Source organism: Lissotriton vulgaris, chromosome 1_1 (assembly GCF_964263255.1).
Source record: "Lissotriton vulgaris chromosome 1_1, aLisVul1.2, whole genome shotgun sequence".
NCBI classification, from domain to species: Eukaryota; Metazoa; Chordata; class Amphibia; order Caudata; family Salamandridae; genus Lissotriton; species Lissotriton vulgaris.
The window spans coordinates 626,543,160-626,567,541 of record NC_141685.1 but is presented as its reverse complement, the minus strand read 5'-3'; the positions used below and the strand labels follow the sequence as shown (position 1 = coordinate 626,567,541).

Sequence of the window (24,382 nt, the reverse complement as noted above, 5' to 3'; positions counted from 1 at the left end):
CTACACAAACTACGCAAACGTAGCGTAGTTGGCCGCCCAGTGTTAGTTATCTGCCCTTTTTTTATATTTTTTGTTGATGCTCTAATTTTCAGACCTGATACTTCTTTTCTGACTGAAGTTCATCAAAGTTGTATGCTTCTGAAGAGGTTAGTCCCCCTGTTTTCTTTCCTACTTTCTCATCTGATGAAGAAAGTTTACTAACTTGATTGAATGTTAAGCAAGCATTACCTGTTTATCTTGGCAGATCTAACGATATAAGGAAAAAAACATTCTATTTGTTACCTTTGGCCTTTCTGGCAAAGGAAAGAATGCTCCTAAAATGAGTTTCTGAGATGGATAAAAGAAACGATTTCTTTGCATATTCTACATTGGATGATTATGCTCCAAGCATTGTTCAAGGGTGATTTCTAGGAGTGTGGCTGCTTCTTGTGTACATTCCTAGGGGTTTCTGTGGAAGAGATTTGTAGGTCTAGTACATGGGACTTGGAGCTTACTTTTCATTGGAAATTACAGGCAACAAAAACTTCATAATCTTCACAAAAAACTTTGATTTTGAAATGTTACAATCTGTGAAACCATGAATGTTGACTTTGTGTTTACTTTGAAATGTTGATCACTAACAATTTGCTACTAAATCACCAGATTTATCATTGTTTGGTGTCATGAGTTTATTCTGTCAAAGGTTGCGTTGGCTTTGGTAAACCTCATTTAGTGATGACTAGGATGAGGACGACGGGTGTAGACTCAATGCCCAGATTACATACTAGTAATTAGTGGCATCACTAGGGTTGGTGTCACCCAGTGTGGTAACTCATGGTGTCACCCCCTCACGACTTACCCCATGATGGACCTCCTCCAAGACCGCCAGTTCCAAATAACGGGATGCATGCCTATAGTTCACAACCAGCTCTATTTATATGAATAATATTGATAATACCAGCCTACTTACATTTACACCCTTTTTGTAATGGGGGAATGAGCTACAGGTATAACTGTAGGGAATCTTCAATCAGTTGCCATGGACTGATCGCTTTCCTGTATCAATTAGACAGTAGCACATATAAGGCAATGTACTCAATCGTGGCTTCTTAATTCTAATAGTTGTAGCCTCAATTTTATATTCACTTGCACCCACCTTCAGTCAACTAATTCGGTTTGCCACCTGACTGGTTACCCTTCCTGCACCACGCGGAATGGCCGTAGTAAAATCTAAACCAATTGGATAAAACATAATGGAGTAATCTGACAAACTTTCGTTTCTATTAGCACGAACGTGTAATAAGATGAAGGGTGACTTACTTATTTTTGTGCCTGTTTTTCAATGGGTCCTTCTTGTATTAAGGCCCTTTCATTCAGCTACAAGGTAAAAGCCGGAATATTATCTTTTCAAGTAAAAGTCGAGACATCTTCACTGCATATGTTATCTTTCGTTCAGAATTACAAAGGCTTGGTTACTAACTTTCTCTATTTTAGCCCCGTAGTCCGACTGGCCATATTAGATATCATTGTGGAAAAGCCGAAACATCCTTGCTTCCTTTATTGTATTTGCTTACAATTGATGAGCCTCGATTACTACCTTCCTCTATTCTAGCCCCTTACTCAGACTAACCACCCACACTACTTCACTTTCACCTTTTAGGATCTATGAAAAATTCCCCCATGACAGTGTTCCTCATCCCGAACCTACATCATGCAGGGAACCAGGGGTGTCTCAAAACTTCAATTTCTGCCTTTCGTGCAATTAAATGCCATCTCGCTATGTTAGCGCCTTAAATGCCTCCTCAGTTCTCCTACGTCAATACGTGAACGCAGGGTCATATGACCTGCATCTCTACATCTTAGCGGACTGTTAACTATTGGCACTCCGGTTTCGCATGACACAACAAAAACTTTATTAGGACTTGTTACATAAAACACCTGTATTGCGCCTACCATCATCTAAGTATACGTTCAAAATTGTAAATAGTCTCATATGGGAAAGGTGTTATTCGCGTCCAAAGGTGACACCTTGCTCTCTGCGCAACTGAAGTGACTTTTAAGAGAGAGTGGGCTTCTTCCTTTCATGTATTGTGGAAGTTAAGATGAGAAGCAGCTTTACGCCCCCCCTCTCCCCAGCCCACACGCACACCTATATACCAGGATTGCCTGTGTTTTCCCATATGACATCACACTCGCCGCCACAAACATCCTCAGTGGTATAGGGGCGCCAATGCCTAGCCCTGTCATTGTCCCGCGCAGTTATATGTGGCCATGTAATTTATGTTGTTGCAGGATAACACAGTGACACTGACATACAGTGTGATTTGCGCCATACTTATGCTGACATAAAACAGACATATGTAGCTAAGAATGTTACTTACTTATCTTGATACCCTGTTGTACTGTAAGAATGAATCAGGTTCTTTTAGAGTGACAGGCTGCAGACAAAACGTGCATGCGGGAAGACGCGTGCTGCTCTCAGTAGCGTCTTCCTCCAGACAATTTCAAATGAGTCAAGGCGTGTAAAATGTTCGCATTTACTCGCTTTCGGCTGAGTTTCTAAAACGTTGCTGCCCAGTGGTAAAGTCCAAATGTAGCCTATTCGTTCTAAACACAGCTAGCAATATGACGGGAACTTTCCTCAAGGTTTGAATTTCAGAATAACTTCACAATTTCAAGCCTGTCAGTTTAAAAGAGAAATAACATATATAAATCGGCTAGTTGACAGTTACCGTTTCACACCTTAGAAGTCAATTTAATAAAAACGTACATTTATTGTTTCATCCAGTTTCTGCATCCTGGTTAAATGTGGTTCAATACACCTAAACAGCAGCCAATGCTATCATTCCCATATAGGTATTTGCTTACCCATTTCAGTAATTTACATCAGTGTATGTGATGCCTTGCTGTTTTTAACTACTCAATAAAGGCGGTCCCCTTCTCCTTTAATACCGAATTTGACTGAGATGAAAGAATAAGGGGAACATTAGTGATGCACAGCAAAACAGATAACAGAATTACGATGCATCGGCTGAAAGGGATTTCCAAATATAGGGCTTTTTTTTTTTTTTTTTTTGTTCCTCATCTCAACCATGGCTGGCCCATCAGTACCGTGGGCTCGAAAAAAGTGTGACCTGGAGAAAATTGACGTACAGGACTGGTAGGGGTCAATCGTTATGGAGGAGTGCCAGGACCCTACAGCCAAGTCGGTTTCACCCTTAGTCACAGACACTTAAGTACTCTTAAGACGGAACTTGCCATTAGCCAGATTACACCACTGCTTGTACCACAAATTGACCTTAAATATGAAGGACAGACATGAACAAGCGAAAGGAGTACGACATGGCTTCATAATCATTGGAACTGGGGGGAACAAAAAAAAAAACCCAGTTTCTAATTATTGAGAGTAGTCGAGTATCAAACAGAAAGCTCTTTTTTCTGGTTTTCCTCCTCTGGAAAGATCAAGTTTCGATATGGAAAGCATAGAGGAGCTCCAATCTTGTAATGTCGGGGGGGAGGCCTCTTTCCAACGCCTACAAATCTCACGTCGAACTACCAAAATTGAATAAAACAAAAGATTGTTATTTGTAGTGCGTTTTTTATCCTGCACTCCAAGAATTGCCAGGCCTAGGTCTATATTGACAGGGGTGCCTGTAGAAGATGTTAGTTTGTTGCTTATTGATTGCCAATAAGACGTTAGCTGTGGGCAATCATAGAACATATGTGCGTCAGAGGCAGCAACTAGACCACACCGGGGGCATGGTACTGGTGTACCGGATGAAAATTTGGACAACCTTTGAGGAGAATAGTAAGCCCTGTGAAGGGTAAAAAAGTGGTTTCTTCGCAGCCAAGCTGGTTTGACAATATCCCATGACACAGTGAAAGATATCTCCCATAGTTCATTTATATTTAATGTCGGCAGAAGAGAACCCCAAAGTTGATCTGGAAGGTGGAATACTCCGTCTATTTTCTCTAGGATTAGGTTATAGAAATGGGAAACCTCTTTAGTTTTTAGGGTATTGTCAAGTAGGGAAGATTCTAGTTGACTACTGCCTCCCAGTAATCCTTTTGGACGACGAGTGGTGTCTAGATTTCGTGCAGTCGCCCAACTAGAGATCTGGAGGAATTTAAGTCTTGATAAATTGGGGCCTGCCTTTCTCGCTAGATGCTCCCAGGAGAGCATTTCCCCTTCAAAAAGAGATCTCCCCAAGTTATGATCCCAGCTTCTTTTAGTGGGCTTATCAATGCATCTTTAGTCCACTCAGGTGGGTCCGGAAGATCCCATATAGGAGAACCATTTGAATAGTACCCTATTTTGGTAGTTGTTCTAAGATTATACCAAGTTCTTGCTAAGCCCTGTAGTATTTTCAACTTAATCTTCTTGAAAAATTTTGAATCTCCAAACTTAAACAAAAAGCCCACCTGATTTAAACCTTCACATTTTAGAAGTGTTGAAAACATAAGGCCGATACCCTGGCCAGCTGGAGTTTTAAATAAGATTCGGGCATGTGTCATCTGAAATGCCCAGGCATAAATTTGAATATCAGGGCCCTTCTCCCTGCGACGCCTTAATTTATTCCAAGAGATTCTTGCTATCTTGTTTCTCCATATAAATGAGGTGATGTCACTCTGCATCTTTGCTATCATTTTCTTTTCAAAGTAAAGTGGTAAGCTATTGAAAATAAAGGTCAACTTGGGTAAAATGGACATCTTGACCAAATTTGATTGACCTAAGAGAGTCAATGGAAGATGTCTCCAAGAATTCATTAAGTTCCTGCAGTCTTTGGCTACCTGAGTGAAATTTGTGTGGGCGATCTGATTGATATCTTTTAAGATTTTTATACCCAGATATCTCATACTATCACAAGGTTGTACTGGAAGTAGCGTATTAATGATATTCCATGTCATAATTTTGGTCTTTGTGGCATTAAATTCGTAGCCAGAAATATTGCCGAATTCTTGTGCCAGATTAATAACTGATAGAAACGCTGCTTTGATATCAGATGTTAGGATCATGAGATCTATAAACAACAATGGTACCAGAGGGTCTCAAGAAATGTGCCCAGAGAAAAAAGAAAAGCCAACCTATCCCTGACCTCTAGAGAGATGCGTCACAGAAGGCTCTCAACAGGATGAGGAAAGTACCCATCAGTCACCAAACGGATCCGCCCTTCATCATTTGGGATTTTATCCGTACCACCCGTCTGAGAAGATCGGTGCCACATTCAGAGGTCAACCCGGTGGTAAGGGGGTTCCTCAACAGATGTAGGCAATGACGGTGTGGTGTGCCTCTCGATGTTGTGAGTGGCCAACAATGGGACTGGGGTGTGCAGTGTTAGAAAGTGTGTGGAAGTGAAGAAACCAAGAAAGGGGTGTATTAAAATTGGTCCAGAAAGAGCACTAAACAAACTTTATTCTCTGTGTGCCTAACATACCAATATTAAAAATAAGTGTAACCCGGGGCTGTCTGATTATGTAGACCGCCTGAGGTAGACGAGGTCATGAGATCGTCAGCTTATAGAGATACTTTTTTTTCCCAATCTCTGTGACTAAATGGAGTGATGTTAATATCTTCACGAATCAATTGGGCGAATGGCTCCATATAGATGTCAAAGAGTAAGGGCGAAAGCGGACAATCCTGCCGGGTGCCTCTTGTAATAGAAAAAGGTTCCGACAGTCCACCATTAACCAAGACCGAGGCTGAAGGTTCGTGGTACAGTAGTTCCACCGCTCTACGAAAAGCTCGGCCCACCCCAAATTTGTTCATGGCCCCCGACAGGTATTTCCAATTAACCCTGTCGAAGGCCTTGGCTGCGTCTAAGGTGAGAATGGCCAAGGGCAGTGATGAAGTAGTTGCCATGTCTATTGCACCTATAAGGTCATAGATTAACTTGTATAGTTGACAGCCCTTTACGAAACCCTTTTGGTTAGGATGTAGGATTAAGGGAGCTACCTGTCCCAATCGTTTGGCTAGTATAGATGCAAAAATCTTATAGTCCGCTTTGAGATCTGAAATTGGGCGATATGAACCACAGGCCATAGCTAGTTTGCCTGGTTTCAAAATTAACGTAATGGAAGCTTTGCTCCACAATGTGGGTGGTAGATCTCCTGCTACCAGTATCCGGTTAAATAGCATGGTAAGAAAAGGGGCGATGTCGGGTGCAATATATTTATAGATCTCGACCGGAAGACCATCTGGGCCTGCTGCCTTACCAGATTTGGTATTTGATATTGCTGATAATACCTCCTCCACCGTAATTGGGTGGTCTAATAGATTCGCCTGTTCTTTAGAGAGTACCAGTAGGGTAATTTTGTTAAGCCAATTTTCTACATCAATAGAGGTAATGTTATTATCCTCTCTATAAATTGCCTGGAAAAAATCTTTGAAAGCTGCCCTTATTTCAAGATCCAAAGATGCTGTACCAGAATCCGATATTATAGAGCCAATGTTATTGCGTGTTTGGTCTGTTCTGGACTTCCAGGCTAATAATTTGCCTGCCCCTTCGCCGAATTCAAAATTAGCTAGTTTACTAGCTTCCCACCTCTGCAAAATACGCTGATTTAATAGAGAAGCCATTTGTCCTTTAAGTTTCATAAGCTCCTCCTGTTTAGTCTGTATAACATGATCTGGACAGTTATTTAAGTTTTCTAAATCTGATTGAGCTTTTAGTATGTTGGCCTCTATCAATGTAACCTCTTGGGTGACTTGTTTCTTACGATATAATGTTTTATTCTTGATGATCCCTCTCAAAGAGCATTTAAAAGCATCCCATACTAAACTAGATGTCGCCGTACCAATGTTAATTTTAAAGAATTCCTGCGTCTCCACCTTTAAGTAATCCAGATCCTCAGGAGAAGTAAGAAAAGATCTGCCGATTGTCCATGACCTTGTCACGTATTGGGACTGGAGTTCAAGGTTCAACTGTACTGCCGAGTGATCGGACAGGTGTGAGGGTAAATAGGTTATATCCCTTACTGACTTTTCCAGAGACTTGTTAACCAATATAAACTCGATCCTTGATCTATGACGGTACTTATAGTTTCTAAAAGAACAACCAGATTTCAGACCCGACCTTGCCCTCCGAATATCAATAAATCCATATTGATGCATATTTTTAATTAGAAGATCTCTCGATTTAGAATGTACCTGTTGTCTGCTAGAGGTGGATTTGTCCAACTTTGGATCAAGCACGATGTTAAAGTCACCCGCTATTATCATGGGTTCTGGAAAATGTAATAATTCGGAGAACAACGTGGCCAGGACAGATGGGTCATCGCAGTTAGGCCCACAATAGCCAGCCAGTGTAATACTTGACCCTCCAATCATAACAGTCGCGATTGCCCATTTACCGTGAGGATCGACCTTTTGTTTCAAGAGCTTTGTAGTAATGGTTTTTTTAAATAGTATGGCCACCCCTCTTGTATTAACTGTCTGTGAAGTAGAGACTGATAGGTCTATCCATCTGTTCTTTTTTACCAAATCTAATATTTCCCCTTCAACCAGGTGTGTCTCCTGGAGAATGATGACCTGGGCACGAAAGTCATGGATATATTGTACTATTGTGCTGGCTCTAGGTTTGGTGCGCAGGCCATTGACATTCCAGAAGAGAATCTTAAAGGTATTCATACTTTACGTTTCTACTGAAACTAGTTAAGAGTCCTGCCAATACTTTCTCCCTAATGTTGCTAAAATACGTATGATTCGCCCATTTTTTGTTTATGAAATTTTCAGCCGCCATTTTATAAATGAGAAACATTTTATTTTTTATTCCCCTAACCCCTTCCCTTGTAACCACCTCCCCCCCACCCCTGAGGAACCCTTGATTATCCAACCGGAAAGGGTCCTGTTTGTAATACCCCTGATACTCTATCTAGGCTCAGGCGGGATGTTCTTAAATTGGGATATTAGAGGGCCAAAAATGCCTAAATCTAATGAACCACAGTGCACAGTGCAAAGTTTTAACTAGATAGGTAACTTATAGTGGTGTCTATATGTGTTATGTGGTTTTGTGCAAGTAGAGAGGAGTTCATACACTCCTACTTTTTGTGAATTTTAATATGTAATATGTGTGTTTTTTGTTGTTGTTTTTTTGCCGATTTTTTTTCCTTTTTCCTTTTTTTCTTTTCTTTATTAATGATAATTTTCGTGATAGTGATCACCCTTTCCCTTTTTTCCTTCTTTCCTGAATTAAGCTGTTAAATTTACCTTCACTTTTCCTTCTACTAGGGAGGATCTTTTTAAGTTAAGATTTTTTATGCAGTCACTCAAAAGTAAGCATTATGCACTATACACTCTACACTCTATGAGCTTGATTGCATAAAAGCAGCTGGAATTACTTTTTAGAGGCTCCTAAAGTTAGCAATAGTTCATCTGCTGCTTGTACAGTGTGGACGTTGTACATTTTGTTGTTTAGCATGATCTTAAGAGCTGCAGGGAAGTTCAGCAGGACAGATGCACCTAGATTCCTGAATGCCTCCATCCTCCGACCCAGTTCCCATTGTCTATCCAGGGTCGCCCGTGACAAGTCTGAACGCACTTGAAAAGAAAAGCCGTCGCCTTCCAAGGATTTTTGTTTTAAAGCTAAGTTTAAGATATGATCCTTGAGTTGAAATGTGTGAAAATTCACTAGTATCTTACGGGGCTTTGTACATTGCGGATTGCGCCTGAATGGATCCATGTGAATGCGCTGTATGTCCTGATTAAGCTCCTCCTCTGTGTGTTTTAGATTTAAGGTTTAAATTAGGATTCGGATAATGTATGTCTTAATGCCGGTGCCTTCATTTGTTTCTGGTATATTTAGGATGCGGATATTACACCGCCTCGCATTATTTTCCAAATGCTCTATACTTTCCGCCAATGTAGTGTCTACTTTTTTAAGCTTCAATATCTCCTCTTTGGCGTTGTCAAGTTCTATGGACATTACTGCCGTTGTCTCTTCCAAGGCTCCCGTCCTTGAGTATAACCCATCAATTTTACTGTCTTATGACTCGCAGTAGGACCTTATCTCTCTTTGGATTTTAGATGACTCCTCAAATCCACGTTTGATATCAACTGTCAGATTTGTAATCATAGTTAATAATGCGGAGAGGTCTGAAGGTGAAGTAGAGACAGCAGCTTCTGATTGCAATTGCTCTTCGGAACTTAGAATTTTGGAAAGTTGACTTAATTGTTGTATATTGTCTTGAGTGTACTGATCCGAAGTCAGGTGGACTTCAAGTTCCTGAGATATATTATCTGATTTAGAGGTTTGGTTTCCATTTGTTTCAAGACTGTTACTGCTTACAGAAAGGGCAGGGTCTACTTGTCCTGTGTTACTCATATTGGGTTTTGGGGCATTAATAGTGACATTGTCACCTACTTGTATGCTTTCAGTGACTGGAGGAACCGAAACAGTAACAGTAACAGTTCTGACTAATGTTGGACTAAAGATTACGTCAGGAGGAGTTACTGTAGAGGAATGTGCAAGGTTCAAGACCTGGGGAATTGCCTTGAAATAAGAGCGCAGAGAGGGTGTTATCTTAGTACCAGGATCTAGGACTGATTTTTTTGCCTTAGACCTCTTGGATCGTTTGGGTTTAGGTTCTACTGAAAGGTATGTTGAGGACTTGGAAAGCGACTTTTTTATGCTTCCACTAGTGCTTGGGGTCCTAGTGGATATCTCCGCATTATTGTCTCGAACCTCCTGCTCGGTTATCTGAGAAGCGTCCAGTATTGGGGCAGAGAACAAATTAGACTTCTCTGAAATTAACCTCCCTTGGTTATATACCGCGCTCCCCCCTTTGGCTGCTTTTTTACCTCTACGACCTCTTCTAGATATTAGTGGGGCTAAATTAGTTACTATCTTTGAATGAGTAGTGACTCTACTCCTAAGAAAGTATTGATTATTCACAGGACTAATAGCCTGCTCCGTAGATGTTGTATTTATGTCCCCCTCAAAATCAGAATGTATTGCATCAGAACTCTCAGCCTGTAGTACTAAATTGGTAACAATTTGCTGAACAACCGGCTCCTCCACCACCTCTCCCGCCCTTTTAAATATAAGGCTTGTTAAAGTTGGCACGTGTCACCCCATGTGATGGGGTGTCGCGCTGTGCGGTCCGCACCCCCTAGTGACGCCACTGCTAGTAATCCTCAATCCTCTTATTCCGAATCATCCTCATCCTGGTCATCATGACCTGCCCACCTTCTCTGGGCCCGGGCTTTGACAAGGCTTTGGAATACAGGACGTGCTGGGAGAATACTTCCTTATTGTAGCTGTTAGACCTGGCATCTTTGGCATGGTTTCCCCTGTCTTTTTGGCCTCTACCTCCTGTATTTTTGATGCTGTGCTGGATTTCGTTTTTGCTGGTTTAGATGCTTTGGACACTCTGCCACTGCTGATCAGTGCCAGAGTGTAAGTGCTCCCTGTGTAAATTGTTAATATGGTTGGATATACATGATTGGCATATTTGTATCACCAAGAAGTCCCTAGTAAAGTGCACTGGGTGTGCCAGGGCTGGTGATGACAAATGCTACTAGTGGGCCTGCAGCACTGATTGTGCCACCCACATGAGTAGCCCTAAAATGGTGTCTCAGGCCTGCCACCGCAGTGCCTGTGTGCAGTCTGTGAACTGCCATGTCCTCCTGGTCAGTGTCCACACTGACCAGGCCTAACCCTTCCTTTTTTGTGCACATTGGTCACCCCTATGGAAGGCCCAAGGTACCCCCCTGGGCAGGGTGCAGTGTTTGTGAAAGGTAGAGCATGTACTGGTGCAGGTGACCTGCTCTGGTAGTGAATTGCAACCATTTTCGTTTTTCACTATTGTAAGGCTATCTTGCTTCATAGGTTAACATGGGGGATGCTGGCTACAGTGGCTACCAGCATTTCTTCCCATAGGAACAAGATGGGACATAAGGTTGTTTTTAAATCCTGTGTTTGAGAACAGCACTTTTACAAAGTTGCTGTTCTCTTGTCTGACCCTTCTGTGTGCCTTGGCCTGTTTGTGTATTGACTGTCTGGTTTGAGAGTGACTGGAGCTGGGGATTCCCCAGGAGGCTGGCTGCGTAGAGCCCTAGGCTGAATGACTGCATTTGCAACTTGAGTGGTGGGAGGAGATAGCACCTGGGCCAGAATAGGGCTGTGCCTGCCTTCCACAATGCTGGCTCCACCTCCTGCTCGGCGGCTGACGGCCCTGCCCTTCACTCTGAAAGGAAAGGAGAAGCCAGGAAAACAAAGTGCTCAAGAAACACCCATAACTGGTTCAGACCGGGCTCAGGGCCCACTTGCACAAAGAGAACAAAGACTTTTAGGGGTATAAGTACAGGACCCCTGACAACAGAAAATTAGATCATCCTTTAATCAAGAAGGAGCCTCTGCCAAGGAGAAACTCCAAACTGAAGATGGAAGATTGTCCAGCTGTTGCTCTGCTGGATTGCCCTGCTGTTGCTTTGCTGCCAAGGAGAGGGGACGGACTTTGCTGTGTGCTCTGTCCCCTTACTTGAAGGAATCTCCAAGAGCCTGAGAAAGAGCTGGCTCCCTGTTTTAAAGTCCCAGGAACAAAAGGACTTCACCCCCAGCTTCCTCTGAGCTCTACTGAGAGAGCTCTGTCCTTCCTGGAGTGCGTGGCCCATGTGTGGTGCCTCTGGAAGTTGTACCTGTGCTGGGAAGATGGAAACTAAGCTGTTAAGACTTTGCTACAGAAAAGTAATCGCATCGCTCGCTGTGGAGCGCATCCTCAACAGTGCGAGGAAATTCCCGCCGCGACGAAGGCTGAGATCGTCGCAGCGCCTGTTGCCGCTGTCAAAGCCGTTGCATCCTTCATTTGCGGGATGCACCAGACCGGTGTGGGAAGTCTAACATCGCTGTGAGTGTCATCGCAGAGATTGTTGTCGCTGGGTGAGATCGCTGCACAGCTTGCTTGCGGACCGCATCACACCGCTGCGAGTATCATCGCCGAAGCCATCGCATCGAGGAGCTGCGAGAGAGAGATCACCGCTGGTTCGCGCATCGTCGCCCCGGAGATCGTCGCAACTCCAAAGATCGTCGCATCGTGCCTTTGTGAGAACAAACTTCCTACAGAACCTACGCACTGGAATCCAGACAAGAGGCCTCCCTCCCCATACAGACCAGATTTGTTGCAACACGCCCGCCTCCCCAGGGTCTCAGGAGCAATGCATCACTTGTTTTCCACCGCACCAGCTTCTGCTTTTGGAACTTTGTCGAAACTAAAGGTACTGTTGGCTAAACGTGACGCATCTGTGAACTTTTTACGCAACAGTGGATTATTCTATCGCAACCTAAAGAACTTTTATCGCAACCTTAAGAACTCTGTTGAAACCATATTCTTGAACTGTGTATGTTGGATTATTGTCATTTTGGTCTTGTGTAGTTTAGATTAAATACCTTTATTTTTTAAAACTGTTGTGGAGTCAGTTTGTGGTGTTTTCACTGTTACTGTGAGGGTTGGTACAAATACTTTACACATTACCTTCTGACTAGCCTAGACTGCTCGTGCCAAGCTACCTAGCGGGTGAGCAGTGGTTATCTCAGAGAGTTTCCTCCTTAACCTGACTAGAAGCAAGGGTCCCAATTTGGACAGTGGTACCTACCTCTGCCAACTAGAGACCCCCAGTTCTAAGAGTAGCACACTGCTGAGGGTGAGTGGAATCAATTAAAATATTCCTGTTTTGTTTCCTGCCGTGGAGATTGATAACACTATTTGTTTAGTAATGACTACAAAGAGGGCAAGTTGAACTAAGAGCCATAAATGATAGAAAACCTGAGAGTAATGAAGATTATTGGTAAGTAATCCATCTATTATCTGGCATTAAATGTCAGGTTTTGAGGTTTGGCAGTCCCCTCCTTGCCTATTCTTGTCGGTTTCTCACACTGTCTTGTAGCATGAATTCTCTTAATTTGTTCCATTTAAGACCAGTCCTGTGTTTCCTAACCACCTAATTAATCCTTTCCATTTAAACCAATTAAAAGACAAAGTTTATGAATCCATCGGGACTATTTTAAATGCTCAAGTAACCTCATTTACAATTTTAGAGTTCTAAGCAGCACAGGACAGTAGTTAGTCACTCTGATTGCAACAAATAACGCATTCAAATATTTGATAAAACGCCGAACAGCCCTTTTGTATTTTTGAGGAATGTACCTTTTGTTCAGCAAGAATAAAAATGCAATGAAGGTAATGCGTTTCTTTCTTTTTATGCAGACGTTGGATTTTGGACGCCGTTCCAGCGATTGGCAATCCTACGGCCCTAAAGTTCCTGAGACATTACATTGAAAGAGCCGAGCTAACTGAATTCGAAGCAGCCCAGGCGGTGCTCGTGGGCTTACATTTAATTAAAGCTGATCACGACGCGGTGGCAGAAGCGGCGGTATGCATTCACAGTACCTAATCTTTTTCCACCAGTTCAGTAAACCAGAGAGCTATAACAAGCAAGCATCAAGCATTATGTACTATTCATTCCTTAAACAACAGTAAAAAACACAGTTAGAATCAATAACTGCAAAATGAGTTGGGACCTGGAGGTAAAACCAGAGAGGCAATGTATAGAGCCACATACTGCGCCCAAGAAACTAAAATAGCTTAAGGATTTTTCATAGTGTTAATGGTTTGATAGTCTGTAAGCGTGGAAACCTTTTGTACTTTTTCCCTTTGAATCAGAAGCCTTGTTGTTTTGCTACAAATGTAATGTTGCAATTTGTCAGTCAGACCGTTTAACTTTGTATCTCTGTTCATCAGAGTGCAATTTAGGCATCTTACTGACCCATGAAATGGCACTGTAAGAAGTGCCTTATAGCATGTTGATGACCCAGAAAATGGCACTGTAAGTAGTGCATATTTAAACCACAGTACAATCTCGTTATAATTTATTAATGCAAACATTATATAATATGTGAGGCTTGATTCTCAAATTCCTTTATGCACCTTGGTTGCACGATGGGCTTTTTATGAGGAAGTAGATTTGGGGGCATATTATCAAGGGGGTTTATCTCCGCTTTTTTGGCTTTAAAAGCCAAGAAAGCGGAGATAAAATTATCTCCCTATTACCTAGCTGTCGCTAACACCAGTTAGCGACAGCTAGTAGGAGATAGCAACCATCTTGGGCCCCACTTTGCATGTCAGTGATATTTATCACTAATGACATGCAAAGTGGGCGTGCCAAGATGTTAGCGACTGAAAACAGTCGCTAACATCGCTATCTCCTATTACCAACTTTTGGAGATATTCGCGCTAAGCGCGAATATCTCCAAAAGCTAACACCTGCCCTGAGCAGTTCTTAGCCATGTTATCCAATGGGGGGTGGATAACATGGCTAAGAGCATTAGCTCGGTAATGCATGAATATCGCAGACTTTTCAGCGATATTCATTAATTTGCAGCGATTTTTATCGCATTTGCGATAAACCTTGGTAATACCAAGGTTTATTTGCGGTAAAAATCGCTGCAGCTCAGCGGTAAATTTTTGTCTCTAACCAAGCAATAGCGATAATTATCGCTATTGCTTGGTAATATGCCCCTTGCTTTTTGTATTAGCAAAAGGTGAATTTGCACCTGCGGATATTTACTCACATGTGATGTTACACCATTATGGTGTGAAAATTCGTGAAGGTTAATCCGGTCATACTGATGGAGAGCCAGCATTCCAAGTCATCTGATGCTTTTAAAGTAGGAGTGGGAGTAATATTCTGTGTGGCCACAGAATTTTTACCACTCTGCATGACCCTCTAACATGGACTTCTGACGGAATCCCACAAATCGGCGGGTGGCAGAATTTATCTCTGTCCAAGCTCCAAAATATGCGAACTGGGGAAGTGCAAGTGAGATTTGTTGAGTTCTGTATTCATGAATCGTCTTAGAAATGGTATTTTTTTAAAACACACATTTCTTTAAATTCATAACCCCGGTCGCCACACACACTGACACACATACAGACAGACACACACAAATACAGACACACACCAATACACACAGACGGACAGACACACACCCACACCCAGACACACACACACCCAGACACATGCACAACCAGACACACACACTGACACACACACACCCTGACCCACATACACACACACACTGACACACATACTGATAGACACACACACAGAGACACACATACAGACACACAGACACACACACACACTGACACACATACACACACATACAGACATACACACATACATACAGACAGACACACACACAGACAGACACATACAGACAGACACACACAAACACACACCCATACACCCAGACACACAGTCGGACAGACACACACACAGACACACACACCCAGACACATGCACACCCACACACACACACACACACACTGACACACACACACACACACTGACACACACACACAATACACTGACACACACACACACACAAACACACTGACACTCACACACTGACACACATACAGACAGACACACATACAGACAGACACACAGGCAGACACACACACACACAGAGCACACACACACACAGACACAGGCACACCCAGACACACGTACACCCAGACACATGCACACCTAGACACACACACTCCCAAACAGACACACACAGACACACACAGCACACACTCACACACACACACACACACACACACACACACACACACTGCAGAACAAAATACTGGCCAGATGGCAAACTTAGGGGATGAGTACAGCATGGAGGGGAGAACAGGAGACAAGTAGGGAAAAAACAGTGAGGAAATTGAATACTTGTGGAAAGAGTGAGCAAAAGGTGGGAGGAAGAGGAGCAGAAGAAGGGAGATAAGCTTAGAGGCTGGGTAAAGAGGAGAGGCGAATGGAGAGGACATGCTTATTTAAAGGTATGGAACCAGGAAGAGCCTGGTCGTAGGGAAAAGGGCAGTGGCATTGTTTTAATCGGGCTGGTACTCACAGGTACTGTGTACCAGCACTTCATATTTTTATCCCTGTTAGTATCAGCACTTCTCTACTGCTGAGGAGAGTACCAATACTCATGAAAGATAGGCTCACTGGCTGCTAGTGCCAGTGAGCACTAGGCCGTCATGGTTGGAACTTGTTAGATAGGGATGGCACTTCTATAGTCCTGAGCAGAGCCGCTTTTGAACTATTCAGCGTGGGATCCTTTGCATGATGTCCCTGTGTTCACCATCACACTGTATTGACAGTGGAGGTCCCATTTAGGCCCTGTGCTGTTAAACACATTCCCACTATAGTGTGCATTTGGGCAAACACAGGTAATGAGGCAGCACATGGACAGCGGCAATTTAGAAAGTCATGGGAGGTAAGGAGTTTAAAATGGCTTTAATCCCACCTGAGACTTTTTGTGAGTGTTTGCTTATATCTCTCTAACTGGGTAATGCTACTGATGATTACACTTGAACTGGAGACCTCAGTTGTTTTTTTTCCATCCACAGGAGGTAAAGCAAAGAAGAACAGACTTTATGATATTGGTCAAAAGGCAATTATTTGTTGCTTTGTAGGAGCAGGTTCATTTATCAGATAAACATAATGTTCATATTGTGGTATAAAATCCTTCAATAAACCTAAAGCATCATATTTTCCACAATATGTTGCGCTTAATATTGATGTTGACCCATTTGGAAGGACATAGCAGATTGAGTAAGGCAATGGGAAAAAAAGTTGCTCTGCAACACAATATATTTTAAAGAGGAGACAAATGACTAGAACATTGGTCTTCTAGTTCAACTAGCAGAAACTGGAGACAGGTCTACTTGATTCATTTGATAAGGAGTCAACAATGAAATTGGCAATATTTATTTACTTACATCATGCATGAACATAATAAACATAAAATCCAGGACAACATGTTCAAGTTGTCAGAATGCACAGATTTGTTTATCACTGCAACCTTAAAAATAACTGCAATATAAATGCTAGATTAGAAATCAAACCTATATCTCCTGGTGCCAAATGACTGCTTTTATAATAGCCCACACTAACTTCTCAAATCATGTATGACAGAAAAAGAAATGCATTTAATTAGAGGGCAGATTTATTGTTGGCTCTGTGCAATCATCTATTGATCAGAACAATACATTGAGGGAAAATGACCTCAACATGACACCCAAATTCAATAGTACCCTTTTAGAAATTGTAGTTTTTGGTTGGCAGAGGTATGCACCCTGTCTAAGTAGGAGCCACAATCCTAATCTGGGTAAGTTAGATACACACCATAGCTTAACCTGTGCTCACCTTTTGGTAGCTGGGCACAGACCAGTCAGGCTTAACTTAAGAGGCAAAGCTTAAAGTATTTGTGCAACACTTCAAACAGTAAAGCAGTGAAAACAGTGAAAATGCCACAAAAAAGACATCAGAAAAAAACAATACCAAAATGATAAAAGTCCAATAAGCATAATCGTAGCTATGATTTGTTTTTAATATCTTGAAATATAGTGCATAAAAGCATAAAGTGCCTACTGGGACTATCTGGTCGTGCTAGACTCTCAAATTAAAAAGTTTAGGCTGACCATGATGAACCGTGGGTTGGATACAGGTGCCAAGCTTGTCCCGTTGCAAAAGGACCTTGTTTACTTCATCGATGGAGGTCCAATGTAAGGAGCAGAGGAGGCGATGTGTATTCATCAATTCTTTGGATTTAAGAGATGCATCCGGTTCAAGTCACGCAAAGTCGAAGATGCGTAAAAGCTGCAGGTGTTGCGCCACGCCGACAGTGAAGCTTGTCCTTTGATCCTCGCAGCCACTGTGATAAGTCATTGCAAAGGAGATGTGACAGTTAAGAGAGGTGCAACAACTGGGATCCATGGATTTTGGTAGTTGCAGCACATTATACCCACTTCCAAGGGCCCAGGACTGGATTGACACCACTTGGCAAGGCAAGACTCTCAGTTGGCAGAGTCTAGATGTAGTAGGTTAGCTGATGGAAGTCTTTGTTGTTCCTTGAACGTCTAATAGGAGGAAAGCCATCAAGCCCTTGGAGTCACTTTGGTTCTAGGTTGGAGAGATTGAGGTCCAGTCTTTTTCTCTCCTAGGCAAGGAGGACAGCAGGCAGCAGGCAGCAGGTCAGCACAGCAGAGCAGGAGTCCAGCAGAATGATAGTTATTTCAGCAGCACAGCAGTCCTTCTTCCTGACAGTGTATCCACAGGTCCTGAGCTATAGTGATTTGGTGATGTCAGCAGTCTAGTACTTATACCCAGTTGTGCCTTTCAATTAGCGGAGACTTTGAAGAGAGGTATTTGAAGTTCACACTGTTCCTGACCTTCCTGCCCTGGCTCCAGACTCTCTACAGGGGGGTATGAAGCCCTTTGTGTAGGGACAAGACACAGCCTATTCAGGTGTAAGTGTCAGCTCCTCCCTTCCATCCTACCGAGGGGGGACCATCAGGATATGAATGACCCATCAGTAACACCTAAGCTGTCTTTGTGTGTGCCTGTCTAGAGGGGATGCACAAAGACCAGCTGTCACCCATACCAGACATGTATTCAGAGACAGGCAGAAGGCACCAAAAGGCCAAATTAAGAAAATGCCAACTTTCTAAAAGTGGCATTTTCAGAATAGCAATGTAAAATCCAGCTTTCCCATAAATTGGGGTTATTGTGTGATTACAAAGATACCACATTTGGGAGTCCCATCTCTTCCTAATTGGATATTACACATATAAGATGTAATAAGGTAAGCCCAATGTTAGCCTATCAGAGAGATAGGCCTTGCAGTAGTGAAAACAAATGTAAGCCATTTTTACTACACTGACATGTAAAACTTAAATGTACATGACCTACTTTTTAAATACACTGCACCCTGCCCATGGGCAGTCCACAGCCTACCTAAAGGATGACATATATTAAAAAAGAGTGTTTGAGCCTGGCAGGAGTGTTAACTTGCTAGAGCGATATGGCAGTTTCAAACTGCAAACACACAGGTTCTGCAATGCCAGACCTGAGACATGATGAAAGGGATACCGAAGTGGGTGACACAATCAGTGCTGCAGGCCCATTTTACTAGGGACTTACATGTGAGTTAAATTTGCAAATTGATAATCCAATGTTATCAGAATTAAAGCAGAGAACACATGCACTTCAGCACTGGTTAGCAGTGGTAAAGTGCCCAGAGTCATAAAGTCAGCAAAAACAAAGCCAGCAAAACAGGAGGTCAGAAGACAAAAAAAGTCAGGGGAAACTCCACCAAGGATGTCAGTTCTAACAAACCCATTGATTAGAGGGTTAGACATGGCACATCTCCATCCTTAGGAGTATAGACTTTGAATAGTGTAAGAAAATGAGTTAATAATAACCCTGGTTGGTAAACTCTGCTCTGCCGGTGGAGTTTTCAAAGTGTTTGCTACTCCGTACACTTAGAGCATGGAGTTTAGCAAAATCTTCACCCACCGCCATGTTGCGGAGTTTGATGGCGCTCAACCTTAATTGGCCCCACGTTTGATCACGAAGAAGGCGACGGCATTCCATACACTAGTCTGCATCATTTGTGGAGACTGAGAGAGACATAGAAGTCACTCTACAGTAAACCAATGAGGGAGCACATCAGTGGGGTAAGAGGTCCCAGAAACACTTGTGTGCATTGATGATCGAATCACTCATTCTTACATGCATAACATCGGCAGGAGTGCGTTTAGTTGCATTTTGCACTCAAGTTCTAAAGAAGCTGTTGTGTCTGCAATGTATTTTGAGTGTTGGCGCAGTGTTCCTGATGAGTCAAGATGGTCCGAACCAAGGAAAGTACTGTCAGCAATACCGGTAGCTACTGCATAGGTATCACTGTTGTTCTGTTTCTAAATTCATCAGCAATCATACAAACATGTGCTCATGAATGTAAAGTAATGCATTATTGGCAAAAACTAGTGTGGCACAAGCCTTTCACTTCCCTTGCTTCGTCCTTCTATGCATTTTCCTCCTCTAATGCCCACTTTCCCTCCCCCCTCTTGGTCTCCTCTCTTCAGAGGTTGTAGACTAAGCTGGCTGTTTTGCTGGGTCCATCATGACAGTCTGCGTGCACCGCGGTCTCTTTTGAGATCACCTAGGGCATTTCTTAGAGTCGGAAGGGGTCCCTAGAGTGGTCTCTTGGACTAAGAGGTCCCAGAAGAACCAGTCCACATTGGTTGAATCACTCTGGGAAATATTGATATATGTGACGCCTCTCAGGGCTGTCTCTGTGTGACAACCTCTCAGTAAAGTGTCACACCAATGCAGAAATCTCATGGCATTCTCTCTGTGTGGAGGTCTCTTGTTGAGTGTGATTCTGTGGGTCAGGAACCAGGTCACTCACTACTCTGCTCTGTTTGGGAACTCCATGGAATTTGACAGAGCATTTTTGGCAACTACTCGAAATTCCACAAAATTAAACTCTCTGAGCTCTGCCTAGGCCTCATTCATAGTTGAGAAGTATGTGAGTTCTTCCCAAGTAATAAGTCTCCAAATCCTGTAACTATCAAACACACAATTTCAGTAATTTGAACCTGGACTCAACCACTGGTAACAATGCCACAGAGCAGACAGACCTAACTTTGGAAAATGTATGAAGTGTTTAGAAACAAAGAAAAGTCAAGAAGTCAAAGCACAACTCAATAGAAATCCCAGAACGAATTTCTAAAAAAAGTAAACATAAATAGGAAAAATAACACTATAATGAATAAAATCCAAATCCAAAGAAGGGGATGAGAGATATGACATTTTACTTTATATGCCATTTGTGCATTTTCTGACATCAACTAATTTTGAAAATTAAATATGAAATTTGATACTGGCCAGTTTTAACACCTTCGCTGCTAGGTGTTTTCCCCTCCTGTGCTGAAGAATGCAGGATGTCAGTGTTTCATGACGAGCTCAGCTCGTCATCAGCACAGCTCAACCGTGCATCATGACGAGCTGAGCTCGTCATGAGCATGGAAAGGGTTAACATGTTTAAGGGTCAGAGCACATACACTGAGGCCCAGACAGCAGAGACAAAGTGCGCAGAGTTAAAAACACAAAAGCCTTAGTCCACATACATGTGGGTGGCTATGCAAAAAGAGGCAGTTTGCAGCACACAGGTAGCACAGAAGATTTAAAAATAGCAATTAATTTGTTTGAATTTGTGACACTAACTTTAAGAAATGGCATTGAGAGCTTACTAAATGTAACTGATTACTTTATAACATCATTACTTACTGGCACAATTTAGGGAATTCCTCCTTGATCCTAAAAACCCACTGAACATGGAAGATTTGTGAATTTTATCATGACACAGATAAATTACTCTTAATGTATGTAACAATTTCGCAATGTTTTGGTATGTGGCATACAGGAACAGCAATGCATTGGTACTTGATAAGTTAAGATTAAGTCTCACGGTTTTCCAGATTTTACTGATTAATACAGATAGAGAATGATCCATTTACCTGTTTCTAAGTATTATTAAATATTGCAGCATAGAGAAAATAGGTTTTCTATTGGACGATTCCTAGTACCCTCAATCATTCGTGCTGACTGACAGGTAGGTGAGGTAAAAATAAAATCCTAATGAAGCTTCAATAACTGCAGCAGCACACCTGTTCAGCTGTTCTACAATCCAAATGATTTAAGATTAGGGTATTATACTGTAAATAGTTAAAACCTATTGGGCATTCAAACATGAATAAAAGCATTTAAATAAACATGGAAATATTCCTGATGCAGCTCGATTTTTACACTAACGCAAAATAAATATGGATATATTCAGCTGAAAATGTCATAGAAATAAATACCATAAAACCAGAAGCCCTAGTTAAGAACCTCACCTCTGTCCTAACCTGCTCTCCAACTATGACACACACCAACACCACAACAAGCAACCTCCACCAATGATTGCCAACTGAACCAACACACTCACCACCCTCCAAAAGACTACAAGATGACACAACAAGAAAGCAAACAGGTTCCCCACAGCACTCCAAGAATCCAAGCACTCTTGTTGACTACTGTAAAAGATGTGGAGAAATAGCAAAACTCCAGAAACACACACCGCCTACAAAACAGCCACCACTGCACCCTACAAACTCATCTAATCCACAAAGAACTTTCTCTGAGACAGAATCCTCTCCAATGCCCACAACTCCAAGGAACTCTTCTCCATAACACAGAAATTTGCCGAACCCAACAGCAAAACTAAAGACGTCCCTCCCTCCCAAGACCTCTGCAACAGACTCAGCTCCATCTTTCACCTCAAGATCAAGATGCTCTACGACAACTTCGATGACCAAGACCTCTGCACTGCCTCAACACCCACCCCCCGTGCCAACACTCAACATACTCTGCTTACCTGGGCCCCACTCATAACAGACGACACCCTAAAGACCATGAAGAGCATCCACTCCAGAGCACCTTCAGGCTCTTTGCATGCCACACATCTTCCACGGGGCCACCACAGCAAGCGCACCGAGGTACATTGAACCATCAACTGCTCCCTCAAGACCTTCATATTCCCCAACAACTGGAAACACACCAAAGTCAATCCCCTCCTAGAGAAAGCCTCCGCAGACCCTACGGACATTAAGAACTTGAGGTCCATCTCGCTGCTTTCCTTTCGCAGCCAAGGTCATCCAAAAAGCTGTCAACACCCAGCTAGCATACTTCATCAAAGCAAACAACATCCTAAACACCTCCCAATCAAGACCCTGCAGCAACCACAGCACCAAGACTGCCCTCCTTGTGCTCTCTTCGACCAAGGCCAAAGGGCAGCCCTCATCGTCCTGGACCTTTCAGTAGCTTTCAACACTGTTTCCCACAGCAAACCAGCCACCAGACTGCACTACACCGGCATCCAAGGAAAGGCCCTAGACTGAATACGATCATTCCTCACTGGCAGAACACAGAGAATAAGACTCCTGCCTTTCCTGGACCAGATGCGGAGTACCCAAGGATCCTCAATCAGCCACACCCTCTTCAACGTCCACATGGCCCCCTCGCAACCATAATCAAAAACCATGGGCTCAACGCCATCTCCTACGCTGATGAAACCCAGATCATCCTCTCCCTCATCAAGGAACCTGACATCACCACGCTCCACCCTACACCATGTGGCCCCCTGCCCTCAATAGCCCACCCACCCAAAAAGACAATGGACGCAAGTTCGGCTATTTTCTGGACGCATCGCTCACCATGGATCGCCAGATCAAAGCCGTCCCTAAGCATGCTTTAACAACATCCTCCGCATACTATGTAAAACATTCAAATGGAAACCATACGACTCCAGGAAAACAGTCACTCACACCCTCATCACCAGTAGACTGGACTACAGCAACTGCACAGCCAGACTAATCCTTGATATTTCATGGCACAACCACATCACCCAACTCCTCTGCGACCTCCACTGGCTCCACGTCCAAAGAAGAATAACTTTCAGGCTGCTTATGTATGCCTAGAAGGCCTTCTACAACATCGGACCATAATACCTCAACTACAACCTCTCCTTTCATGTCCCCAAGAGAAACCTCTCCCTAGCCACCGTCACACTCCTCTACAGAAACGGAGAGGGTGGAAGGTCTTTCTCCTACCTCGCAACCAAGACCTGGAGCCCAACACGGTACCAATCAAGAAAAGCTCTTCGATTTAACCCAACGGAGTTGCACCCCACATGCCTTGAGTCCCTAAAGGGTGAGTAGTGTGCCTTAAAAACCCCTCATTGATTGAAGATTTACTTTGATTGAATTATACATACGCATATTTTAAATACCTGATTTAGAGATCCCTGTTGCGAAAAATCGTACAATTTCTGAAGAAAATGCTATATTCAGAGGAGAAGCCATCTAAGAATCCCTCTGCAGCATTTCCTTCATCATAAAGATGATAATGTTCAGAAAATTGTGCCAGTAGATTCTGCTGTGTAGTTAGCATTTCATCCAATAATTAATGACATTCACTAACCACCAAACTCTAAATCAGAGAGCGTCAAGAGCAAGTACTTTATTTTTGCACAGTAATTTAATTTTAATACATACACTCTTATCATATGCTGCATTATCCATTTGTGCAGTTTCTTTCATCAATAAAAAGCAGGGTTCCAAGACTGACAGGAGTTCTTAATGGGGTTTCACAAGCCAGATTAAAATAATGTGCTTAAGAAAATGCTTTTATTGATGAAATGCAGAGGTGGACATGTTACTACCTATTCTGCTTGTTTTATCAATTTTGTAATGTTGATTTTTTTCTTTATTCGCAGATGCTACTGAAGAAAATTAATGCTCTACACACCCCCACGCTCTACAAAGTGACAGTTCTGACCTATGGATCCTTGCTGCAGAGGCACTGCATAACTACTGAAGCTTGCACTGAAGCTGCTCTTCAAGTATGTTAGATCAATTATTATTATTATTTGATGACAGTGAAACACACTTTTTGTTTGCTGTGTACATGAAATATCTGCAGAATATATCGAATAGTATGAAGTGATTTCTGGTTCCTTCAGTC

General features: G+C 42.7%; 1 protein-coding gene across 1 annotated transcript in view; it reads left to right on the top strand.

The window, feature by feature from the left end:
• The window catches only part of LOC147747587 (vitellogenin-1-like), a 1,134,322-nt gene that overhangs the window by 351,143 nt on the left and 758,797 nt on the right, over positions 1 to 24,382 (top strand). The window contains exons 9-10 of the mRNA XM_086925703.1: positions 13,180 to 13,345; positions 24,135 to 24,260. Coding sequence (XP_086781829.1) covers positions 13,180 to 13,345; positions 24,135 to 24,260 — 292 coding nt within the window. The remainder of the gene's footprint in view (positions 1 to 13,179; positions 13,346 to 24,134; positions 24,261 to 24,382) is intronic.